A 25,913-nucleotide genomic window follows, 5' to 3' on the forward strand; every position below is an offset into this window, starting at 1 on the left:
ATTAAAAAATTAGTTAATAGATTCAGCTTTGCATAACATTCTCCCAAACAAACCAGTCCCTAGAGCCTCACCAGATTAGCCCCTCATCGGAAACTTCATTTTAGTCAGTTAGTGCTTATTAATTATTATCATTTCCAGATATAATTTCAGAGGCTAAGCACAGAGTAGTGAACAAGTTGGTTGCACTTACAGGTCTAACAGGGAAGAAAGAAAATTGAACAAATACATAAAGTATAACGACACAAGAACAAAATCTGTAACTAGGTATGGTGACATATTAACTAGACTTACTATGCTTATCATTTTGCAATATATACAAATACAAATGATTATGTTGTACACCTGAAACTAATGTTATTTGTCATTTATACTTCAATTAAATCTTTTAATAAAACATATACATTATTCACATAACAACAATAATAAGAGTAAATAAATGTGCATTTTAAAGTCTTATATAAATGGAAAAAAAGACATGATGATATAATAATAGAAATATAGAATATCATGGGAACATTGACCAGAAAAACCTATCCCAGTCCAGGGCTCATATAAGAGTTGTTCAAGGAAGTGGCATTTAAGTTGGAATCTAAAAGTTTAGTATGAAATTAACCAGGAAAAGAGGAGGAAGAAAAGTAAAACAGCATATATGGTAATTTTGAGATACCTTTTCTTGAACGGACTAAAATGGCTATTGAAAAACAATCTGAAGCCCTATTTGGCCATGATTCAGCTACGTGACCCTGGCTGACTCAATGGCCCTCCACTTCAGTTTAATGCGCTAAATGAAGATTTTGGATTACGGGATCTCTTAAGGCTCCTTCTGCATTGGACTGTGAGGCACTTAACTGTGAGGCAGTTATGGTAATAAATAATAGATACACATACACACAGATTATTATTGAGTTAGTAGAAGTAAAAACTGCTCCTTTGAACAGACCTTGAGCAATACAGCACACACTATTTCAAACGTAGGGTGGATGTTCACAGAAACTCCTCCAAGTAAAAATACTAGATTATAAAATTCTTTTTAATGAGTAGCAGGGCTCAGAGAAAAGAATCTTTCAGTGCCAAAAACAATGAGAAAGCATAAATCTACAGAAGTAACCTGTGGAGCTGGCGTCTGAACAGAGGTGAATGTGAACTTGGGTGGCCTAGTGCCTGGGTTTTAGAGGACTGTGGGAGAATCTTGCGGGAAGGCTGGAGTACTAAAGACTGAGGGTCACACCCTTAAATGATAAACAAAACAGAACTTCTGCCCTAAATAAGTAGACACCAGAAATACATCCTGTTTTGGACTTAAAATGGAAGCAACAGCACGTGAACCGTGAACTTCCAGATGTTCAATTAGAAAAGGCAGAGGAACCAGAGATCAAATCACCTACATCTGTTGGATCATCGAAAAAGCAAGAGTTCCAGAAAAGCATCTACTTTTGCTTATTGACTACGCCAAAGCCTTTGACTGTGTGGATCACAAAAAGCTGTGGAAAATTCTGAAAGAGATGGGAATACCAGACCACCTGACCTGTCTCCTGAGAAATCTGTATGCAGGTCAAGAAGCAACAGTTAGAACTGGACATGGAACAATAGACTGGTTCCAAAACAGGAAAGGAATACATCAAGGCTGTATATTGTCACCCTGTTTATTTAACCTATATGCAGATAAGTTCTCATACATGAGAAATGCTGGGCCGGATGAAGCATAGCTGGAATCAATATTGCCGGGAGAAATATCAATAACCTCAGACATGCAGATGACACCATCCTTATGGCAGAAAGCGAAAAACTAAAGAGTCTCTTGATGAAAGTGAAAGGAGAGTGAAAAAGTTGGCTTAAAGCTCAACATTCAGAAAACTAAGATCATGGCATCCGGTCCGATCACTTCATGGCAAATAGATGGGGAAATAATGGAAACAGTGACAGACTTTATTTTTGGGGGCTCCAAAATCACTGCTGATAGTGACTGCAGCCATGAAATTAAAAGATGTTTTCTCCTTGGAAAAGAGCTATGACTAACCTAGACAGCATATTAAAAAGCAGAGACATTATTTTGCCAACAAAGTTCCGTCTAGTCAAAGCTATGTTTTTCCAGTAGCCATGTATGGGTGTGAGAGTTGGACCATAAAGAAAGCTGAGCGCTGAAGAATTGATGCTTTTGAACTGTGGTGTTGGAGAAGACTCTTGAGAGTCCCTTGGACAGCAAGGAGATCCAACCAGTCCATCCTAAAGGAAATCAGTCCTGAATACTTATTGGAAGGACTGATGCTGAAGCTGAAACCCCAATACTTTGGCCACCTGATGTGAAGACGTGACTCATTTGAGGAGACCCTGATGTTGGGCAAGATTGAAGGCAGGAGGAGAAGGGGACGACAGAGGATGAGATGGTTACATGGCATCACCAACTCAAAGGACATGGGTTTGAGTAAGCTCTGGGAGTTGGTAATGGACAGGGAAGCCTGGCATGCTGAAGTCCATGGGGTTGCAAAGAGTCGGACAAGACTGAGCGACTGAATTGAAATAAAACAAAAACAAAAAAAAAATCTTTCAGTTTCTAACTATTAGTACAAGCCTATACTTACACTGCTAGAGTCTATATCCAGCCTACCTTGTTGTAAAAAAAAAAAAAAGGCCCAAGCTCAATAATTTAAAATTATTCCATGTTGGTAGTTCTCCTAGGCACTTGGTAGAAGCAATCACAAATAATATCTTAAGGAATGAACTTTATATTAAAAGCTTGAAAATGTCTACTGATAAAGTTCTAAGCTAGATGAGCTCACAATCACAAATAACTAAATCCAAGAGTCAACAAGGCACGACGAGTAAGAGCTGATGGAAATGCCAAACAAAAGAAGTAGAGCTGCAAAGATTACACCTATCGGAATTATGAGCAGCAGAGTATAAAATACTGATATATGAAATCATAAAAAAATTGAAAGTATGTTAAAAAAAAAGAGAGAGGCTCAAACGTGTATCAGGCAAATGTGAAAATGCAGCAAATAATACTTCTACAAATGGAAAAAAGTAAATGGCCAAGACTTTTCCAGAACTGATAATAGGAAACAATCTCAGATTCAGGAAACCCAGTAAATCCCAATCAGGATAAATAAAATAAAGGTCCACTTAGCAGTGTTACAGTTAAACTATAGAACACCAAACAAGAAAGCAAGATCTTGAAACCAGTAAGAAAGAAAAGAAAAATTAAATATGAAGGAATAAACCTTAGACTAAATGTTGACTTCTCTGAAGGAAGTGATGGTTGGAAAACTATGGAAAGATAGCTTTACAATGCCAAAATCAGGACTTTTGTGCCCCATCCCCAATTTTTACATCCAGAAAAATGATCTAAGAATGACAGCAAAATAAAGACATATTCAGGATATTCAGAACTATGGCTTTCAGTTTAAGGTTACTGCCAGCCCATGGATACTCCAAGGAAGGCATTCAGGGTAATAAATATCCTGAACTCATTCTCCTTCCTTCCTTATTTGCTGAACTTAATGGGGTCACAAAGAGCTGGACATGACTTAGTGACTAAACAACAACAACAAATCAGAAGCCAGAGACTAAGGGAGCCTTTTCAGTTTGAAGAAAAACAAACAAAAACCCCAAAGCGTCTAGGGTCACTGAATAGGAACAAATGGGAGGCATCCAAAATCTTTCTCTCAAATAGATTTTTTTGGGGGGGGCAAGCTGCACAGCATGTAGGATATTAGTTCCCCCACTAGGGGCTGAACCCTCGCCCCCTACAGTGGAAGTGCAGAGTACTAATCACTGGACAGCCAGAGAAGTCCCCCAAATCGTTTTATAAATCAAGAATTACCTTGATTCCAAGCCATTCAAGAAAATAAGTTACACATATCGCTCATGAGCACAGATGCAAAAAATGCTAAACAAAATAGCAACTGAACTCAGCAATGTGTAAAACGCAATATATCAAGGCAAGTCTGGATCATATTAAGAATACAAGATTGACTTAAAATTAGAAAATGATCGATGTAACTGACCAAAATAGTAGATTAGAATGAAAAAAAAAAACAACCCATAAGCTCATAGCATTTGAGAAAATGAATGTCTGTGATAAAAAGGCTTAGGTAAAGGGAACCCTTGTACACTATTGGTGGGGATGTAAACTGGTGCTGCCACTACAGAAAACAGTATGAGGGTTCCTTAAAAAACTAAAAATACAGCTACTATATGATCCAGCAATCCCACTCCTGGACATATATCCAGAAAAACCGAAAACCTTCATTAGAAAAGATACACGTACCACAGTGTTTACAGCAGCACTATCTACAACACCCAAGAGATGGAAGCAACGCGAGTGCTCATCAACAAGCAGCTGGGTTAAGGTGTGGTGTATATCCAGCGGAATATTACTCAGCCATAAAAGCAACAAAACATTGCCATTTGAAGCAACATAGATGAACCTAGGAAAATTACACTTAGTGAAGTCATACCGAGAAAGACAAATACTATAATGGTATCACTTACATATGGAATCCAAAAAATAATACAAATGAATCCATATACAAAAGAGAAACAGACTCACAGACAAGAGAAAACAAAGGAGGGAGGGGAAATTAGGAATATGGAACAAACACAAATACTATACATAAAAAAGTAACAAGGATTTACTGAATAGCACTGGGAATTATATTCAATATCTTATAATAATCTATAATGGAAGATAATCATAAGAACAACTGAGTCACTATGCTGTAAACCTGAAACCTATACAAAATTATTAATCAACTATACTTCAGTTTAATTAGAGGCTCAGTCAACTAGGAAGAGAGGCACACATTTCTTAAAAAAATAGTTATTTAGTTGTGCCATGTTGTAACTGTGGTACATGGGATCTTTGATCTTCATTGTGGAATGTGGGATCTTTAGTTGCGGCATGCACACTCTTAGTTGCAGCATGTGGGTTCTTGTTTGCTGACTAGTGACTGAAATCTGGTCCCCTGCATTGGGAGACCAAAGTCTTAGTCACTGGATCACCAGGGAAGTCCCTGAGGAATACATTCTAAACATGATAGACATCCATGATATAGATGATATAGATATGATACATCTTTATCAAAATCATACTAAATGGGAATGTTAAAGACATTCCATTTAAAAGAAGGAATAAGTCAAGAATGACTAATACCACAATTATTATTTAGCATTGTATAGGAAATTCTAGTCTGTGCACTAAATTAAAAATAAGTACACAGATTAGGAAAAAAAACTATCGTAATTCACACGACTGATTATCTACAAAGAAAATTCAGAACAGCCTATATATTATAAGAGTAAGAAGAGCTTTACAAAATGGCTAAATAGAAGATAAACATAAAAATTTAAACTGCATTACTATACAGCAACAAGAGTTAGAAAATGCAATTTTAGAAAAGATACTACTTAAAATAACAAAAAGTAAGATACCTGGTAATCAAACTAACAAAATATTCAAAATGAATGTCTTTCATTCAAAAATGAAAGACATCATCATGTAGAAAAGTATAAGCTTTGAATGAAAGACTTTAAAGGAGAACTAAATAAATGGAGAGATGTACCATGATCATGAACAGGAAGACTCAGTATCACAAAAGATTTAAAAATTCCATGAATTTACTACAGACATCATAGAAGTTCAAATAAATACCAGAAAGAAATTTTAATTTAACAATATGATTCTAACATTTATGAGAAAAGCCAAGTGTCAGCCAAGATTGAACTAAAGAAAAAGTAGGCTGGATGATTTTCTCTTCTAGACATTAAAGCTCATCACAGAATGGTAGTAATTTACAAATAGAGCTATTGATAGAGTCACTCAAACAGAAATATGGATAAAAGAAAGAATTCAGAAACAGATTCTTCATATATAGAGATGTAGTCAGGATAGAGCTTATACTGCAGATTACTGGGAAAATATGCCAGAAAATTGCTTATTCATATAGAAAAAGAAGTATGAATGTCTTATGCACTGAATGTCTGCGTCCCTCAAATTCATATACTGAAATCCTAACCCCCAATGACTGCAACCATGAAATTAAGACGCTTGCTCCTTGGAAGAAAAGCTATGACCAACCTAGACAGCATATTAAAAAGCAGAGACATTACTTTGCCAACAAAGGTCAGTCTAGTTAAAGCTATGGCTTTTCCAGTAGTCATGTGCGGATGTGAGAGTTGGATCATAAAGAAAGCTGAGTGCCGAAGAATTGATGTTTTTGAACTGTGGTGTTGGAGAAGACTCTTGAGAGTCCCTTGGTGAGCAAGAAGATCCAACCAGTCCATCCTAAAGGAGATCAGTACTGAATACTTATTGGAAGGACTGATGCTGAAGCTGAAACTCCAATACTTTGGCCACCTGATGTGAAAAACTGACACACTGAAAAAGACCCTGATGCTGGGCAAGACTGAAGGCAGAAGAAGGGGACGACAGAGGATGAGATGGCTGGATGGCATCACTGACTCAATGCAAATGAGTTTGAGCAAGCTCTGGGAGTTGCTGATGGACAGGGAAGCCTGGCGTGCTGTAGTCCATAGGGTCACAGAGTCAGACACAACTGAGAGACTGAACTGAACTGACTGAACCCCAAATATGGTGGTATTTGGGTTCTCTGGGAGGTTATTATGTTTAAATGACATCAAGAAGGTGAGGCCCTCATGGTGAGATTATTGTCCTTCTAAGAAGAGGAGAGGTGGACTAAAATCATAATTAAGAAAGGCGAAACATTAAAATTTCTAATAAAAATATTGGAAAAATATCTTTATGAATAGGGTAAGAAAGGATTTCTTAAATAAGACAGAAAAGTGCTAACTTACAATGGAGAATATTGATATATTTTACTGCATTAAATTTAAGAACCTCTATTGATCAAAATACACCATCAAGTGAGTATAAAGGCAGCCATAAATGGAGAGATGATGTTTGTAATACATACAACCAACAGAGGATTGCATCTATATATATAGAAAAAAAACAACAAAAAGTGCTGAACAAACATTTAGCAAGGAAGGAAATGTGAATGACCAATGAACATATCAAAGGACCGTTAACCTTGGCAACCGAGAATATACAAATCATATTTACATGCATGTACATACAAATCATATTTACATGCATGTTTACATATTAAATAGTGTGACAATTCCAAGAGTCAGTGATAATGTGGAATATTAGGAACTGTCATACCTCAGTGGGAGGATCAACTTGTACAGCCATGATGGAAAAACAAACTTGGCACTGCCTAGAAAATTTGGACGCATGTGTACATTTCCTCTATCAGGGCTACTTCCTAGAGAAATTAATGCATGTGTGAACCAGGAGACGTGCACAAAATATGTTCTCTGTGGTATTATTCAGAACCATAAAAAAACTAATCACAACCCAAATATCATCAATACAAGAGAGCTAATTAATGTATATAACACAATGAAAATTTACATAGTAATGAAAATAAATGAACCATGGCTCCATTCATCTCTACTGCTAAATGTCACGATCAATGTGGACTGAAAAAAAGGGCAAAGAAGAGCTATGAAAAGCAGAAACAGACAAAACTGAAGAATATATTATCTTACAAATAAAATTCAGGATAGTGGTTTCCTCTTGGCAGGAATGGGCTAAAAGAATGTGATGGGGGAGGACAACCCAGAGGTCATCATCAGGACTTGCTGGTGGTCTGGTCTTCAGCTGAGGGGTGGGTGGTGCCTGTTCTTCTCATTATTCCCTCACTAGTCTGTACATGTATAGTGTGTATACTGTGTGGCATACATGTGTATTATAAATATGAAACCTTGGTAAATCTCAGACTTTCCTTATCAGTCTTTGTACAAAGTCACATTTTAAAAAGCACAGTTAAAACAGCCCCAAATTGTAATTTTCCAAACAAAAATTTTTTAAATGGTAGATTATGAAACAACCTGTAATTCCTTTCTTAGGACGTCCTTTCTCCTGCTGGCCTTCCAAATGCCATCAACACTCAGAATATTTATTGTTGGCCTGAGGAAACAACTGAGAGCTTCAAGGCCTTTAGCCTTAATGGTTTGCCTCCTTGATAAATAATTTCACATTCTCCTCAACTCTATGGAAGCTCAGGATTCTCCATCAGTGGAGCCTCCCACCACAGTCATGGCAAAGTGTGACAATGGCAGTGATCTCAGGGCCCAAAGGCCTCTGCAGGCCTCCATTCTATATTTTCCCCCCATGGGAAACTGCTTGAGGAGTCCTGCCCACCAGGGATCAGTTTATGCAGATTTTTATCAGCCACTGTGCACTCAAGTGTTACTCTTCCCACAAAATCTCTAGAAGGCAACTCACAGCAGGATCCCTGATGAGATATCTAATAACCACTCCAGTTATTTCATAGAATCCTAGAATCCACTAGTCAAAAAATTAAAAAAAGATGTCACACTAGATGACGTGACCAATGTCTCTGTACCAAGGCTCATCACTGTTGGCCAGAAGTGTCTTAGCTTACACACAAGGTGATTTGATAAGAACTCCAGTGAGACGGTTAATTCTTGAGCCATTCGTTGCTTAGTATCAGCAGCCTGCCCCCACTGCCCTCTTTTTTTTTTTTTTTTTTTTTTAAAGTTTCTAGCACTGCCTTCTGATTTTGCCAGTTGGGATTTAGGATACAACCCTTGCCACCTATAGCAACCATTTTGAGGTTTACAAATATCACAACCTTTCAAGTTTTAAGAGGTGTGTTCCTTCCCCAGTCTCCCTAGTCACCTTAATTTCATCATCTGATGTTCTCTGTTCCTTCTCCAGTTCCTTCTTTTCTTTCCTCATCATGAAGGCCAGCAAAACTCCATGCTTCACTTTGCTTATTTGAGTAGCAGGACAAAGTTGGCCTGCTATCACACAGCACATGAAGAGAAGGTGTCCCTTGGAACATGAGTCCCCAGTTGACAAAAGTGGCTGAGATGACAGAGTATCAGTGTGGGTATTGGGTCACTGGGCAGAGATTTTGTGTGTTCTCTTCTTGAGTGGAGTGAGTCTTTCACTAAATGGGCTCCAAACTCTAGCTAGATCATTATCCAAGTGCATAAGGATTATGGTGCTTGCTGTCTTGGATGCCAAGGTAGAGAAAGAGAATGATATTCCCTTCAGAAGATGAGCTAACAAAGTTACCTGAGCGAATTTGCACAGGGAAAAGACATGAGTGGTCTTAAAACATCAGAGTCCCCTTAGATAGCACAATTTTCCTTTCTATTTCAGGAGTGTCAGTACCCCTCTGCAGGATAGTGAAATAGATGCAAATTGAGTGAAAATACTACCACTGTGATCTCATGTCTAGATGTAAAAATGGATATAAGGCAATAATACATAGTACTTCTGCCCTCTCTCCTGGGCTCTAAAAAGGATTTGAACTTGTACAGATTAGTTTTGCCAATAGCAGTAGATCTTTTCAAACAGACCTCCTTGCAACTTTGATTCTGTATTTAAAAATGTGGTGCCAACTCTTCTCCATCATTCTCACTTCTGGGATTAAAGCTGAAGATGTGATGATCATGAGAAATGCTCCTGAGCCGACCTGAGAACATGGCAAGGGCTTAATGCTCTCAGAGTCAGGCAACGTGCCCTCAGCTACAGATAACAGCTAACAGGATGCCAGGATCCATTTAACACAAACAAACCTAAGAAAGTTCTAAAGAAAATGAGGTAAGGAGGGCAGATAATATCTAATGTCTATTAGGGAATCACTTAGAACTAGGAAGTAGAAAAGACAGAATGTTACTTTTCAATACTGCTTTCATGAGTAATTCTTAGAAACCACAAAATGAGTACTGTGAAAGGTTTGTTTTTGGAAAGGTACAAGGAGGTTTCCAGAAAAACATCTACCTCTGCTTCATTGACTAGGCTAAAACCTTGGACTGTGTGGATCACAACAAACTGTGTAAAATTCTTAAAGAGATGGGAATACCAGACCACCTTACCTGTCTCCTGAGAAACCTGCATGCAGGTCAGGAAGCAACAGTTAGAACTAGACATGAACAACGGACTGGTTCAAAATTGGGAAAGGAGTATGTCAAGGCTGTGTACTGTCACCCTGCTTATTTAACTTATATGCAGAGGACAGCATGAGAAATGCTGGGCTGGATAAAGCACAAGCTAGAATCAAGACTGCCAGGAGAAATATCGATAACCTCAGATATGCAAATGACACAACCCTTATGGCAAAAAGCAAAGAACTAAAGAGCCTCTTGATGAAAGTGAAAGAGGAGCGTGAAAAAGTTGGCTTAAAACTCAATATTCAAAAAACTAAGATCATGGCATCTGGTCCCATCCCTTAATGGCAAATAGATGGGGAAACAATGGAAAGAGTGACAGACTTTATTTTCTTGGGCTCCAAAATCACTGCAGATGGTGACTGCAGGTGTGAAATTAAAAGACGCTCCTTGGAAGAAAAGTTATGACCAACCTAGACAGCATACTTAAAAAGCAGAGACATTACTTTGTCAACAAAGATCCATCTAGTCAAAGCTATGGCTTTTCCAGTAGTTGTGTATGGATATAAGAGTTGGACCATAAAGAAAGCTGAGAGCAGAATTGATGCTTTTGAACTATAGTATTGGAGAAGACTCTTGAGAGTCCCTTGGACTGCAAGGAGATCAATCCAGTCAGTCATAAAGGAAATCAGTCCTGAATACTCATCAGAAGGACTGATGCTGAAGCTGAAACTCTGAAACTTTGGCCACCTGATGAGAACTGACTCATTAGAAAAGGCCCTGATTCTGGGAAAGATTGAAGGCAGGAGGAAGAAGGGGACAACAGAGGATGGGATGGTTGGATGGCATCACCAACTCAATGGACATGATTTTGAGCAAGCTCCAGGAGCTGGTGAAGGATAGGGAAGTCTGGCATGCTGCAGTCAATGGGGTCGCAAAGAAATGGACATGACTGAGCGACTAAACTTAACTGAAGAAGGAGATTTGAAGTAATAGCTTTTTTTTTTTTTTAAGTAATAGCTTTAAGTACAGTGAGATAAATTTTGTATTCTACCCCTCAAATAAAATAAGGTATAAGTAATCTGTTTGCATACTGACCGAGAAGCTTCCCCCTCCCCACCCTCAACCAAAATGAAGAAATGTTACTCACGTTGGTGACATATTCGATATCCTTCCAGAGGATGCACTCCCTGGGAAAATCAGCCAAGTCTAAGAAGTGATCCACCACCACTTGGCCAATTAAGTCATGGCGAGAGAACCTGTCAAAGTCATAGACAGAGAAGTGAAGCTTCCTGGCTGCAAGGTCATTGTAGGGAACTGGAAATAAAAACACTTCATCAAACACCGGGTTCAGGGTCTTTCTGTGAACTTTAGTCTGGTGTTTTGTCTTCCGATCAGGAAGCAAATAGATCTTGACGTAAGGATCTGAAGTCCCAGAAAAGTCCTTGGCGGGCAAGTTGACAGCTTTGTGGATCTTCACTATGAGCTGCTCTAAGTCACAGTCATATTTTAAAATGAAGTTCAGTTTCCCACAGGATTTACTGTTACTCCTTCTCCCGTCATCGTTATCCAATGACCTCTGCTTATATAACTCCGGTTTAATTCGTCCAATGCCAGTCAACTGTTCCTGTTTTTGAAGTTGTTGGATATTGAAGTCTGGGTTTGATAGGTTGAGTTGTCTTCGGATTGAATTGTGCCTTGAATGAAGAGCAAGAGAGAACAAAGTTATAACCTCATTAGCTCTGGGTCTTTCACAAACCTGTGCCTGGGATGTAGGTAGACTGCTACATACTATTAAAAGTTTAGATCTGTAGGCATTTTTTTTAATCTAAATTCAAAGTGCTTATCAATGTGAGTAAGCTGTTCCCCAAGGCTTGAAGCTCAAAACTGAGGCCTGGGCATCTGGAAGTGATCTTACTAACATGTGACCTTGGAGCTTGGAGGGTTTAATGCACTTTCTAAACTGTCTAATATGACATTAGAGAAGCTTATTCAGCTGGTGGGAGGTAAAGATTTGTACAAACTGGTTTAGAAAATAAAATTATTCTCCTTAATATATAGTATGGTCCTGAAACTGAAATAGTTAGCTATGTGGTATCTTAAAAAGAATGGATATTTTTCTAAATTATATAGAATTTCCTGGCACTGGTTTTTAGCCTACTAAGGATTCACATTCTTATGGGATAAATCAAATCATTTCATCACAAGAACATAGTCTTTGCTCTTCTGGAAATGTATGTGACAGGATGCAATCTGTTTGTAGGGGATTCTGTTGACTCTCAAAGATACAAGTGCCAGCTCCATGACTGCTTCCATTGTACCACGTGGGTGATAAGTGATGAGGTGGGAGGGTTTTATTTCTATAATAAACACTATAATTTTTATAAGACATAAAAATTAAAGGTAAGCTATTATAAATCTATATATGGATTCAGTTAGAGAAGGTTGGACACTGGTATTACAAATTAAATCTTTGCTATCAGAATCTATACTTCACCCTATAAGTTTGCTGGCTTGAGTCAAAAGTTTTCCTGAAAATCTCTTTGCCATATGTATGGGTCCTCACAAACTGAGAGTAGTCATTACACAGAAAGTTGTCTTCAGGGTTAGTTTTGTTCATTTTAGTTCATAGCTATTATATTGTATTTTGTCTCTCAATCACCTTAATTAAAATAGCTCCTCTCCACCAGAAGGTGAAAGGGGAACAGTCAAACTGTCTCCGAGAGGTTAGTAAATAAATAGTTGAAGAGACAGAGTAAGCATTGGAATTTGCCTTCTTTTCCTTTCTTAAGACTACTTTATGAAATGAAGGTGCAAATACGGGATTAATAGGCCCTGAAGTATACTTGAAATTATTCTCCCTTGTCATACAGATGCTATGATGCTAAACATTTCTCTTCATCCTAAAATACCCTCCTGATTACTAATCACTCACACGATACAACAAAAGCACAATCACAGAGCTGTCACTTGCACCTGTCACAGCCAACAGTCTACACTCAGCCATACACATTCCCACATGTGCAAAAACCGTGTGGCCTGAATGCTTCTCTTGTGGAATTTTAATTTCTTACAAAGAAATCCACTCACCATCTTAAGTTTCCTCTGTATCTTTTGATTTTTCAAGGAAGGAAGGGGAGAGTCGGGGGAACAATGATAAAGCTCTCTGTGCTACCACCCAGGTCAGTCCCTGTCTAGATGTTGAACCTTTGCAGTGCTAGACTACAGAGTTTTAATCCTGCTCTCCTGGGATTTCTGGGCAGAAAGGCTCCCAGGGAGCAGCAAGCCTCAATCTCTATGCAAGGGTCATAAGTGGCTGGAACCAGCTTTGGTTTCCTCTGCTGGTGATTTTTCTCTACAAGCTGGTTTCAAACAAGGGCCCTGCTTGAGTCTGGAGTCAGTTACCACCTATGATGGGCAATTCTGGGCGCTCTTCAGTTAGTCAGTGGTGCAGTTTAAACACTAAAAGTGCATCTTCAAGACCTACTAGATGTGCCATCTTGGCACCAAAGTCTATGATGGAACATGGGTCCTGTGTCTACACCAGCGCAACCCTGCTGCCACTTTTCTCCTGAGGTGGTTGCCTGAGCAGACTCTCTGTGCCTAACAACTTAACTGTGAGGTTTTTGAGTCATGGCTTTGGACTCCTCACAGCAGCATTTTGTCTTATCTCTCATCTGCAAGACTAAACCTGCCATGTACATTTTAATTTAAAATATATGAACTTGGCTGCTTGGCAATGGAACATATTCTGTTTTACTCTCACATTTTCTTAGACATGAAATCTGGAGAGAAATAAATCCTACGTGTTCTGCTCTTCTAACCAGAATGGACTGCCAGGGGGTGGAGGGGATGGGCTAGGGAAGGAAGGTATTATGCAGAGATTTGTACTTCAAAGACCAAAGTAGGAGCCCATTACCTCAGAATCCAACTGCACAGGAGGACTTCATTCCAAATTCCAAGAGAGCTGAAGATTCTTTTTAAAAATCAAGCACAGGTATGAATACTACTGTCTACCCAAATATTTTACGCAACTAGTTTCAGTCTCAACCTTTTCCCTCCTATTCAGGATCACACATACTATTGGGAAACCAGCTGAATCCAACTGTAAGGAAGTGGCTTAAAGCAGATGGCAAAGACTGTAACAGGCCATGACAGTGCTCACTCCCTGGGGCTTTCTTTCACTTCCAATTTCCCTCAGGAAAGAGTGAGTGGTGACTGGAGTTGGGGCATGGACCAGCAAAGCTCAGAGCAGCCAGAGAACCAGGGTAACCCATCACCCTGCTGCCTAAAGTCGGCAGCTAGAAAGGAGAGCAGGGAGGCTTCCCCCAGGGACACAAAGGAGAAGATGAGGTGGAGGAACTGGAAAATCAATATTCCACAGTTTCCATGGGCTACTTAAACAGAGGCAGGAGGAAAAAGCAAATCAAAAGCAGAAAAGAGTAAAGATAAAGAGCAGAATGTCGTGACCTGAGCTCCCCTCGAGATGAAGGGTCTGAAACAGTCAGTGGAGGTGGACCACAGTAAAGTAGAGCCCCCTCCCCAGGGTGAGGATCTGGAATTCCACCTAGGGATGCAGAATGAGTGTAGCAAGGAGGGATGTGTGTCTGAAGCAGACAGTCCTCTGAGTAGGTCTGGGGAGTCCTGTATTTTGATGTTTTCAGCACTTAATATGCACAATGAATGGAAGGAAAGATGGGCCCCAATGAGGGTGGCCAAGAAGGAAAGCTGAGAAATGGTGTCTTCGGTAAATAAGTCACCCTAATGTTGACTGAGAGGAGCTGGCCCCAGGGCTGGAGCTCTCAGCTTCCTCCACCTCTTGCCCCACTCAAGTTGGGCAGAAGCTATTTTCCTGTTGTGACACAGGCAACGAAGAGGACGTCACCATTGGATTTGGCTGTCCCAGACCTGAGCCAGAAGACTGGTGGCTGAGCCTGGAGAAAGCGCAGTTTCCAAGTTGACCAACCAAATCTGCAAAGCTGATTTCCCACAACAAGTTCAAAAACACACTTTCAGGTCTGAAGGAATGTGAGCCTGTGCTGATATGAGCCAAGGGTAAGGATAGGTAGGTAGGTGCCTACACATAAAAGGATCCCCCCTTTCCTTCCATCAAATTTGAATTAACCAGTTCCAGCACCCCACTCTGAGTCTCCAAATAAAGTCTCAGTCACCCAAAAAGCCAGCCACCTCAGCTGGATTTTTTTTATTTTCCATTTATTTTTATTAGTTGGAGGCTAATTACTTTACAATATTGTAGTGTCCACTGGATCTTAAGAAAGAGGACATTATACTACAGTTCAACAAATTTGAATGTGCGAAGTAAGAGGTCAGGTAGGGATGAAGGGAGAGAGAGGCAAAGCCTTGTTACTGCCTTTCAGGAAATGCCTGGCCAGGAGTGAAGAGAGAGTTGTACACTAACGTACATCAGGGCAGAGGGGATAAGAACTGACTGCATGTTAGGGAGAGGGATAAAGAAAGGCCTCTGACTTGGGAAACTGTCAGGTACTTGGAGTCTGTACTTGAGCTGAGCCTGCCTACTTGACATGGCCTCCCACTTCTCAGCCTCCCTGCTGATGCTCTAGACTTCAATGGGGAAATTAAGTTTTCCTCTTGGGGCCCAGCTCTTCAGCACGATGGGACCTTCAGCTCTTCTGCCCCAGCAGCTTTCCCCTCACACATGCCCACATATTCCATTCCAGGTTTTGTGTTAAGAACCAGAGTTCAGAATTTCCCTCCCATTGCTGGGTTTCCCATGCAACCACAGACAAGAGTATACTCTTTCACCCTCCCTCATCTCAGGGACCACACCTCAGAGAGGACACTTGGCTTATCCCTTCCCTGGTTTGGGATACTACTGTTTTAAGGCTTTGGGGTCCAAAGACAGGAAAGAAAGAAGCAAATAGTGACTTCAGAACCATCATGGGTTTCTTTACAAAGTTCAAATCAAGACAATTTGGGAACAGAAAACTGACCTTCCTGGAATCTTCCCTTGTGAAGGAGAGAGGAGGGTTGGGTTGCTCTGAATCACAAATGGACACAGAAGAAGGGGGAGTAGTAGACAAACAGACACAGTTAACTGACTACAACGGCAGGAGGAAATGGGATTCAGAGGCTTACAGAGTGAGTGAGATAAGGGAGATGCAGGTATCTGGCCTTGGAGGGTGGAGATGTGGGCTCAAGGCTGCATACATGAAGCCTGTCTCGCTCCCCCCACCCTCAGCCAAGTTAAAAAGGCTGAAACCTTGGTGTCACCTTCAAATATTTTATTCTGTTACTAAAATGAGCCTATGTCCACCAACATGTTCTCTAAATTGTTCGCGTGTCTAGAGTAAATACATACACGCCATGGACATAATAGTTCCTGATAATTATCCCAGTAGAGAAAACACACATTTATATCTCATTTCAGGGTCTCATGGAAGTTGAGAGAGGTCTAGGCAACTTTTATTTTTGAAGATGTCAGTTTATTAAAATCTGAACACATAACTAAAAGACTAATTCAAAACATTATGTTTTAAATGTTTACATCTAATCAATGTTCTCAACATAAAAAAAATATATATATAGCTTAATAAACCTGTGCTACACCTGGAGTAATTACATTTAATCCTAACGTACGGCTTAATGGAGTTGTGGCCAATAATGACATTTAGAGGATTCAAATTGTCTTCTTTCAATTTTGCCAGAGTATTTCTGTGACTCTACAGATTACTTAGTTCAGAGACAAGTTCAAAAGTCTCTGAACTTACTTTTTGACAAATTCAAAAGTAAGGCTCTGAATGAATGTGAGACCTGGGACAAGTCACCTTCCATTGGTTTCATATCATTACAGGCTCCACTCGGTTTATACTTTTAGTGCTTTGTCATCAGAACACAAGAAAAATGGCCTGATATTGATGAATGCACTTTGTCAGTCATTCATGAAAAATTCCACTATGTGTGAGAGGCTGCACTAGGTGTTAGGTACATCAGTTCAGTCGCTCAGTCATGTCCGACTCTTTGTGACATGGACTGCAGCATGCCAGGCCTCCCTGTCCATCACCAACTCCTGGAGTTTACTCAAGCTCATGTCCATTAAGTAAGTGATGCCATCCAAACAAAAATCTCATCCTCTGTCGTCCCCTTCTCCTTCCGACTTCAATCTTTCCCAGCATTGAGTCGGTTCTTCGCATCAGGTGGCCAAAGTATTGAAGTTTCAGCTTTAGCATCAGTCCTTCCAATGAACATTTAGGGCTGATTTCCTCTGGGATGGACTGGATGGATCTCCTTGCAGTCCAAGGGACTCTCAAGAGTCTTCTTCAACACCACAGTTCAAAAGCATCAATTCTTCAGCTCTCAGCCTTCTTTATAATCCAACTCACATCCATACGTGACTACTGGAAAAACCACAGCTTTAACTAGACAGACTTTAGTTGACAAAGTAATGTCTCTGCTTTTTAATATGCTGTCTAGGTTGGTCATAACTTTTCTTCCAAGGAGCAAGCGTCTTTTAATTTCATGGCTGCAGTTACCATCTACAGTGATTTTGGAGCCCCCCAAAATAAAGTCTGTCATTGTTTCCATTGTTTCCCATCTATTTACCATGAAGTGATGGGACCTGATGCCATGATCTTAGTTTTCTGAATGTTGAGTTTTAAACCAACTTTTTCACTCTCCTCTTGCACTTTCATCAAGAGGCTCTTTAGTTCTTCTTCATTTTCTGCCATAAGGGTGGTATCATCTGCATATCCAAGGTTATTGATGTTTCTCCTGGAAATCTTGATTCCAGCTTGTGCTTCATCCAGCCCAGCGTTACTCATGATGTACTCTGCATATAAGTTAAATAAGCAGCATGACAATGTACAGCCTTGATGTACTCCTTTCCTGATTTGGAACCAGTCTGTTGCTCCATATCCAATTCTAATTGTTGCTTCCTGACCTACATAAGGAGATGCAAAGCAGATCTCGTCTTTGAACTCACCGAATTCATAGTCTAGAGTGGGATATAGATAATAAACAAACAATTGCATAGTTAGAAATAGATTTTAATCCTGTGAGGAAGTGAAAGTAAGGCAACTTGTAGGAGAATAAAGAGTGGGAAGAAGTGGAGGAAAGAATACGTAGTTCAGACAGGTGGTCAGGGAACTCCCTGTAGCTCAGATGGTAAAGAATCTGCCTGCAATGCAGAAGACTTGGGTTTGATCCCTGGGTCAGGAAGATCCCCTGGAGAGGGGAATGACAACCTACTCCAGTATTCTTGCCTGGAGAATTTCATGCATAGACCATGGAGTTGCAAAGAGTCGGACACAACTGAGCAACTTTCATTCATTCAGGGAAACTTCTGAGGAGGTGACATCTAAGGTGGAACATTAAGGCTGCAAAGGAGCCTGGCATGGTAAAGAAAATGGAGAAGCATTCCAGGCTGATAGGATAGCATTTACGAAGGTCCCAGGGCAGGAAATGGCAGGTATACTGAAGAAAGCAAGAGAGAAGCTAGTGTAGATGGAGATGAAATGTGATGAGCTTTTTCGGGTAGGGTCTCTTAACTGAGTCCAGGCTAGTGGTATCCTCTGGGGTTGTGCCACATGGTGGCCCTGCCTGGAGGTGAGGCTTATAGCTGGTAGCAGGAGACTGTAGCAGTACGACACAGGGCCTTAACAGACCTGATAAGAAGTCTGTGGTGTGGAAATTGAAATTTTTATAAAACCAAAGTGTTATAAAAGAAATTTGAGAAGACTTAAAACAGATTGGACTTTCAGCTTGGGTCATGAATCAGGAAATGGGTTAGATGGTTTTTCAAGGATCCTTCTATTTTGAGGACTCAGGGATTTTCATATATTTGGAGTAGAGACCTTTAAAATGTTCTGGTACTGAAAAGGTCTAAAAAAAAAATCCACTTTCCCAGGATATTAGGTCATTATACAAAAGGGATTTCATCCAAATTGAAAGGAATTAGCAGGAATTTTGGAGGGTCTAACAGTAACTGAGCCAACCAGAAACAGAAGGCAAACATGCCTGCTCTTGGAACAACAACCAAAAGTCATCCTGACCAGAAATATTCTTAGAAGATGCAGCAAAATTCATTGTTAGGATGTACCCAAAGGCAGTGGTGGGAGCCATATATATCTAAGCTGAAGGCGCCAGGTGACAGCAGGATTTCCAAAGCAAATGCCATGGCAGAAGCTTGCCAGTCTCTGTGACAACTGGGGAGGCCTTAACTGGGAGTCCAAGCGTTGCATGTTCTGAGCTGAGCATGTGCCCAGGGAACTTTGGGACAAATGGTGAACAGCTGCAGGAGGGAAGCAGTAAGAAAGAGACAGCAGTGAGAAAGTAAGGATCATAATGAGAGAGAAGGGAGTAGAAATAATAACTAGCAATGCAAATTGTTTAGACCCATCTCAGCAAGAGTAACTTCCCCACCCACTGCAAGTATGGAATGAAAAATGCTACTTAAAAAAGGATGTTAAAAATGTTCTGGAGTATCAAGGAAATTTCATTCATTTTCCCCACACTGTCAGTAAAAAGGCTTTGTGTGTGTGTGTGTGTTTATAGCACAACTCTAAAGAATTATAAGACCACATCCTTCTCATTATGGTAAGACCATGAGTCAAAGATACGCATTTCCAGACATAACCCATAGAATCAGGTCAGCAGTAATTTAGACAAGAATGTTTGAAATGCAAAATGATGCAAATTATCATTAGTATTAGGTCAAATACAGCTGGAAAGAGTTTAGTTGTCATATGGGACTTAGATATTACTAAATAACTTTAGACATCAGAAGAGAGAATTTAATTGCATGACTTCAAAACTAAAATACATCAAAATGTAAATGCAGTAATTCCTTCCCTTGCTCTTTATTTTTGTTTTCCTTCTACCCAGTGTCTATAGGTCAGTGGTAAAGAGATCTACAGTTTTTAGTTTTAAATGGAATCTATTTTTTGATATGCAGGTTACATACATATTTTCTAGAATAAACCCTAATAATTATAGTGATATGATTGCTATCAATTCTCTAGAATTATGGCAGAGCCCTCGGACCTTTCATCTAATAAAAACACAGTACTGTTACACCATAGTGATGGAACCCAGATCAGAAAAATGAACATGCAGAGTAAAACCAAACAGGAGACAATTTCAGTGGAGACTCCATCTGAAGGCCCTACTTACTGAAGCACTGAGAGGATTTTATTATGAGTCTGCACCAATGCACAAACTCCACGGCAGCATCAGACAGAGCTCTAGTTATATTTCAGTCTTAAATCTGAAGAGAAGCCCTAATGGTAAAATCTGAAGATTTCTTCTAAACCAAATGGCAAACAACCATCCGTTTCCTCACAGAGGAATATTTTAGATAAAGTTCTTTGATTCAGAATTGGAAATGATGCTAAAATAGGTTTTGGAAAAAATTAAATTACAAACTGTCATATTCTATCCCACTTAATGTGAATGAGCAGAGCCTCTAGGATAAACTTGATTAACATAAAAAGGGTAAAATCTTATTTCTGCTTCTAGAGGACAAATAAAAAAGATTTTTAAAAAAATAACTGCAAACTGTGCTTGTACTTTTCAAATAACAGCACATGCTATTCCTCCAACTATCACTCAAGCAAATATTTTCATTTTAAAGAAAGTTGCTTTCTTAGTCTCTTTTCCTGAAGCCTTATTGAGAGTGAATTTTTATATACAGTGATTCAGAATTGGCTGCTTAGCCTCAAAGCTATCTTTATGCATCAGAGTCCTGGTAGAGGCAGGTCTCGGTGATGATGATGATAATGACAGCATCACCAAAAACAAAACAGCAGCTCACGGTGTGTGCAGCAGCCACTAGGTGCAGGTCTGTGCAAGGCATGTGATGTGCATGTCATCATCCCATTCTCAAAACCACCTATCACTGTTCCTCTTACACAAGAGGAAACAGAAACAGATGAAGGTTAAATAATCTGTCCAATATCACATTTGGAGGTAAAGCTAGTTCACTGGACCAAAGAGCCCTTGCTTTTTATCGCTGCACGGTATTATTTCTCTACAATGCAAAAGCACGAAGATCCAGCCCGTGGAAAGACAGTGACACTAGGCCTGGGTACTCTGTAGTCCTTGAAAAGCCTGGAGACGGACAAAGACCTCCAGCCACCGTGTGGACTCTATGGAGACCCTGTGTGTGACAGCTGGGCTAGGCTAGAGGTACAGGGAATCAATTTCATAGCACTGCAAGAGTAACATGCAAGAGAGGGTAAAAACTTGGGCTCTGGTGGTGTTTGAACAGGGTTCAAACCCTGTCCTAGGTGCTTACCAATTTATGACTTTGTTTCTTAATTTCCTTAAGTTTCTTCTTCTGTGAGATGAAAATGATCATAGGATCTGTTTCACACAAAGTTGTGAGCAATGAAAAAACAATACAAATAAAATTCTTGGACAGTCCTTGACATGAAAGTCTTAGCAATGTTAACTACTGTTAATATGAGCTAAGGAGAGATTAAGCAGTGCTCAGGAACCTGACTGGAGTATAGGAAGCATCAAGTTTTCCCACATTCATGTCTCTGATACCAAAGGGACATGTGAAAGGTTACAGGCTCTTTGGCTAAATCAATGCCATTGCTGCCAAGAGAAGGAAGCAGGGCAGCGCTTGCCTTGCATCCAGAAAGGAAGGGGGCAGTACTGACCGAGCTGATGAGGTTGGCTCTGTGATTTGGCGTTGCACGCGGATGCCATGGGCATAGTTGTCCTGGTCCCCCGTCTGGGTTGAGAGGGGAATGTCGGGGGAGGTGTGACTGATCTTCATGGAGGAGTCTGGACAAGGGGTGGGAGGGTCTAGGAAGCCCTCACTGTTCTCCTGCTCATTGGTCTCTGTGTCCGTGTAGTTAAGAGGCTCCTGGTTGTTGTCTTTGCTACTAGAGAACAGGCCTCGTTCTCGCCACGGAACCCAGCAGAGTTTCCAAGACACGAAGAGAGACACACCAAAGAGAGCGAGGCCACAGGCAGTGACTACAAGGGTCAGCAGGCTCACTGAGATATCTGCAAAGAAGCAAAGATCAAAGGTCAGTGGGATTGCTCCTCCCGTGCCCACCTACTGCAGGGTGAGGGCAGAACCCTCTCATTCATGCATCCCCCAGGAGTGACGGCAGAAGGCCAGGCCTGGGATGCTGCTGAATCACCTGGGATGCATGCTGAATGTCCCTGCTGATTCTGAGGCAGGGACAATCAGGACTCAGACACAAGCACAGAGAATGTAACATGCAGGCATGTTTAGAAACAAACAGCCTGCGATAGCAAGAGACAGGGTGTGCTCAGGGGACCAGGAATGCCCTGCAAGGCAACTGAGACCCTGTCCCCTCAGCAATAAAAATCATTGATATTCTGGGAGTAGAGTGGTTTCAACTATCATTAAAAATTCCTCTGTCATCTCAGAGAGCAATATAATTTAGGAGTCATTTAAGTAACATCTTTTTTAAAACAAGAGAAAACTACAGTGCTTTCTTTTTGACATGAGCTTTTAAGGGTCATTGCTACATTTTGCAGCTCAAGTCCTCTCAAGCCTCAAGAATACCCACCACCTGGTGGTCAGGTCCCCAGGACCAGGGGACAAGAGTCATAGTTTGGGTTTCCCCAGTAGCAGAGCTGAGACAAGTATTCAAGAGCAAGAGGTTTATTTAGAAGGTGAAGAAAACATAGGTAGGGGAGTAGGGAAGTGACCCAGTTAGAAGAAGGAAGTAATTCAGGGGTGTAAGAAAGTAGCCAGTAAGAGGGGGCGGGCGCAGCTTTGTCAAGCCAGCTACCACAGTGGAGGAAAAGAGATTAAACTGCTGCAGAGGGTCCACAGCCCAGGGGCCTGGGTTGTTTATAAAAATCAACCCCCTTCAGTCATTGATTTGAGGGCAGCTCTCAAGGGGCATCTGCTATGTGGGTGGCAAAGTAAGTTTCTGTGGCCAGAAAATTTCCACCTTTCAAATAATGCAGGGCTGGCCTAGGTCAGTAGGCAGATGCTCAAGTGCCAAAGGAGAGGGGTGGTGGGGGCAACAACAACATCTGCTACACGCAGCATGGCCCCACGGCCTCAGCCACGGTCCATGGCAGTGCAGTGTCTAGTGGGTGTGCGCCCGACTCCTGGAACAAAGCCCATCGCTCTCCAGGCTTCCACCCCACCCTATAGGAGAGCCAGGAAGAGGCTGAGGCATCAGCCTGAACTCATTCCTGGCACCGTGCTGCTATAAACTCCTTCCTTAAAGGATACCCCTACCTGCCCTTACTGAGCTATGTTACAGTCTGAGGCCCCAAAGATTCTTCCCAGGTTCTGCCTTTACTGCCCATCATTAATATTTGCATTGCTTCAGCCAAAGCTTTCTTAATGTCCATTAATGCCGGGAACTGTGCCAGGCTTTGGAGACACAGTGGAGAACATGATAGACACACTCTAACCTTCATAGACTCCTATTCTAGTGAAGGGGAAAATTAGGAATCAGTTACCTAACAGTCACAATGTCAACGATCCACAGCACGCCAATGATCCATGACATGAGACAGCTGAGGAATGCATGTGAACCCATCACTTTCCTAAGGAATCAAGCTGACCACCTACTGTCTGTGCACTTTTCAATATGATTCTTAAGGTACTTGATCATTCTTATGAAATGATACGGCGATTTCTTCATGAAAAATTGCCCTTGACAGAAAGCCAGCTGCCAGGGCTGGTGATGGATCTGATGTATCTTCTCTATGCCTCCCAATCAATCTTTGCCCTTGTGGTGAAACAACATCATATCTCTGTTTGGAAACACAGGGATTCCAGTTTCAACACTGGTAGTTGAGCTCAAAATCTTTGCTTATCCCATTTCTCTTCAAATATCACTGAATAAGGATAAGCAAACTATATAACTATGGAAAACAAGGACAGATACTTTCTATCTAACACTGAGGAATTTCTGGGATTGTTTTAAACGAAAAACCAATCAGGGCTGAACACTTAACACAAGCCAGTGAAAGACAGGGAAGCCTGGCATGCTGCAGTCCACAGGGTTGCAAAGAGTCGGACACGACTGAGCGACTGAACAACAAAAAAACAACAATGAAGAAATGCTGAGGGAAAAATAAAAATAAAAAAATCTCAGGTGGAGAGCAAAAAAGGCAGGGATGGGGGACAGGGAAGACAGTTGAGGGGGGGCAAAGTCAAGGGCACTAGAAATCACACACCATGGTGCCGCAACATGAGGAGGGAGAGAACGTGGTTTGGCCAGAGGCTCTACTTGGTTCTGACAGCTCACACAGCAGGATGGAAAATTTGTTGGTGAAAACTTCTATGATAGGTGGTAGTACTAGGGGTGTAGGGAAGGCGGAAACCCCTCCCAGTGAATCGGGCTGCCACAGCAAAGATCAACCTCTACCAACTCCAACTAAATCTAAAAAGAAAACAATCCCTACAACACAGTGAAACCCTTTAATACATTCTGTAATCCAAACAGAAGCAAAACCCCTTCTCTGCATCATGTTAATCACTTCAGCACCAACCTGACACACACACCACTAGGAGGATGGCAGAGACTGGATACACTGGAAGGCAGTAAGGTTAGAAGTGTGATGTGATAATTACATATTATCATTTACCAAAGATTCACTCTTCCACACCACAGTGCCGCCACCAACGATGGAGCATAAATCTCAAACCCTTGACATTGGTCTTGGCCACATGACTTACTCTGGTCAATAAAGTATGTGTAGATATGGCCCATGCCACTTTGGAGCAGAGGACTATTGGGCTCCCACCTTCTGCCAGGAAAAGAAGGCAGCTGATGTTTCAGCCTAGGTGCCACAATGGAAGACTTGTGGTGCAGGCCCAGAGTCCAGAATGAAGAGCAAATTTAAACCTGATGCACAGACTGAGCAGGACAGCAAAACGATCCATAGATCCATGAGCAAAACTTAAACAGTTGATGTTTTATTTAAGTCACCAGGATTTTGACTGTGTTTGTCCCTACAGCAAAAAGTTGACTAATAAACGTGATCATATAATTTACTGTCCAAGACTAAGATATTTTTAGGAAGGAAAAGAGGTGAAATCAATAATCACATTGACAAGAGACTTTACCCAGGATTGTCTAGGCCTATGGTCACCCTGCATTCAGAATCCTACTTGAGCTCTGAACTCATCCGCTTGGTACAATATGGCCTCTCAGGGTTTACTTGGCATTGACAAAATGCTAAATAGAGCAAATCCTAGATCTATTTCCGCTAGTCACCATAGGGCCTGACTCAGCTCAAGAACTGTTCCAGCTTGTTAGCTGACTCTCAGCTCATGTACCCCCAAACCACCTTTCTCCCAAGTCCAGTAATGGGAGATCCATGAAAGCAGGGGTTTTGTCTGTCCCTCTTAGGGCTGAATCCCAAGCATTTAAACGGTGCCTGAAACATAGCACACATTCACCATACGTTTGATGCAGCCCACCAGAGAGCCCTGTGGTCACCTCCATGTCTACCGTGAGTTAAGGCTGTGTGCCCCGTAAGCTCCAGGAGCCACTAGTCACATTCATAGTTGTTGACAGACGTCTGTGGATCCCAGGTACTACAGAAAATAACTGGCAAACAGCAAGAGGGGCTTTTCCTCATTTGCACAAAGGTGCCCTACAGGTGAGCAAGGGGCCAGAGAGCACCAGGAGAAACCAACAGTGACTTAGACAGCCACACCAACCACTAAGTGCAGTCATCAGGACTTCTCGATAGCAAACAGCTCAGGGTACTCTTCACACACTCTACTTGTACTTTTCTCTCTTTTTTCAGAAAGAAGTACTAGAAAGCTGCTTCAGCCTCACTAAGGCCACACATACCATCCGCCTCAGGAAAGAAAGAGCAAGATTTCATTTAGAACCACAAAATAGCTTTTTTCAGAAAAGGAGTTATTGCTTAAGTAAGGTGGTAGGTACATGGCCATTTGTTTTATTATTGATTTTTAAACTACATGTATTATACACACATACACACACACATATATATTCTTT

General features: G+C 41.0%; 1 protein-coding gene across 2 annotated transcripts in view; it reads right to left on the bottom strand.

The window, feature by feature from the left end:
- SYT9 (synaptotagmin 9) overlaps window positions 1-25,913 on the bottom strand; it is a 203,494-nt gene that overhangs the window by 114,088 nt on the left and 63,493 nt on the right. For both annotated transcript variants that reach the window (XR_006341257.1, XM_043904198.1), the window contains exons 2-3: window positions 21,591-21,942; window positions 11,099-11,645 (exon numbers count right to left, since the gene is read on the bottom strand). Coding sequence is in view for 1 of the 2 variants with exons in the window: in XM_043904198.1 (XP_043760133.1) it covers window positions 11,099-11,645; window positions 21,591-21,942 (899 nt within the window). In the remaining variant the exon portion in view is untranslated. The remainder of the gene's footprint in view (window positions 1-11,098; window positions 11,646-21,590; window positions 21,943-25,913) is intronic.

This window comes from Cervus elaphus, chromosome 1 (assembly GCF_910594005.1).
Source record: "Cervus elaphus chromosome 1, mCerEla1.1, whole genome shotgun sequence".
Taxonomy (NCBI): Eukaryota; Metazoa; Chordata; class Mammalia; order Artiodactyla; family Cervidae; genus Cervus; species Cervus elaphus.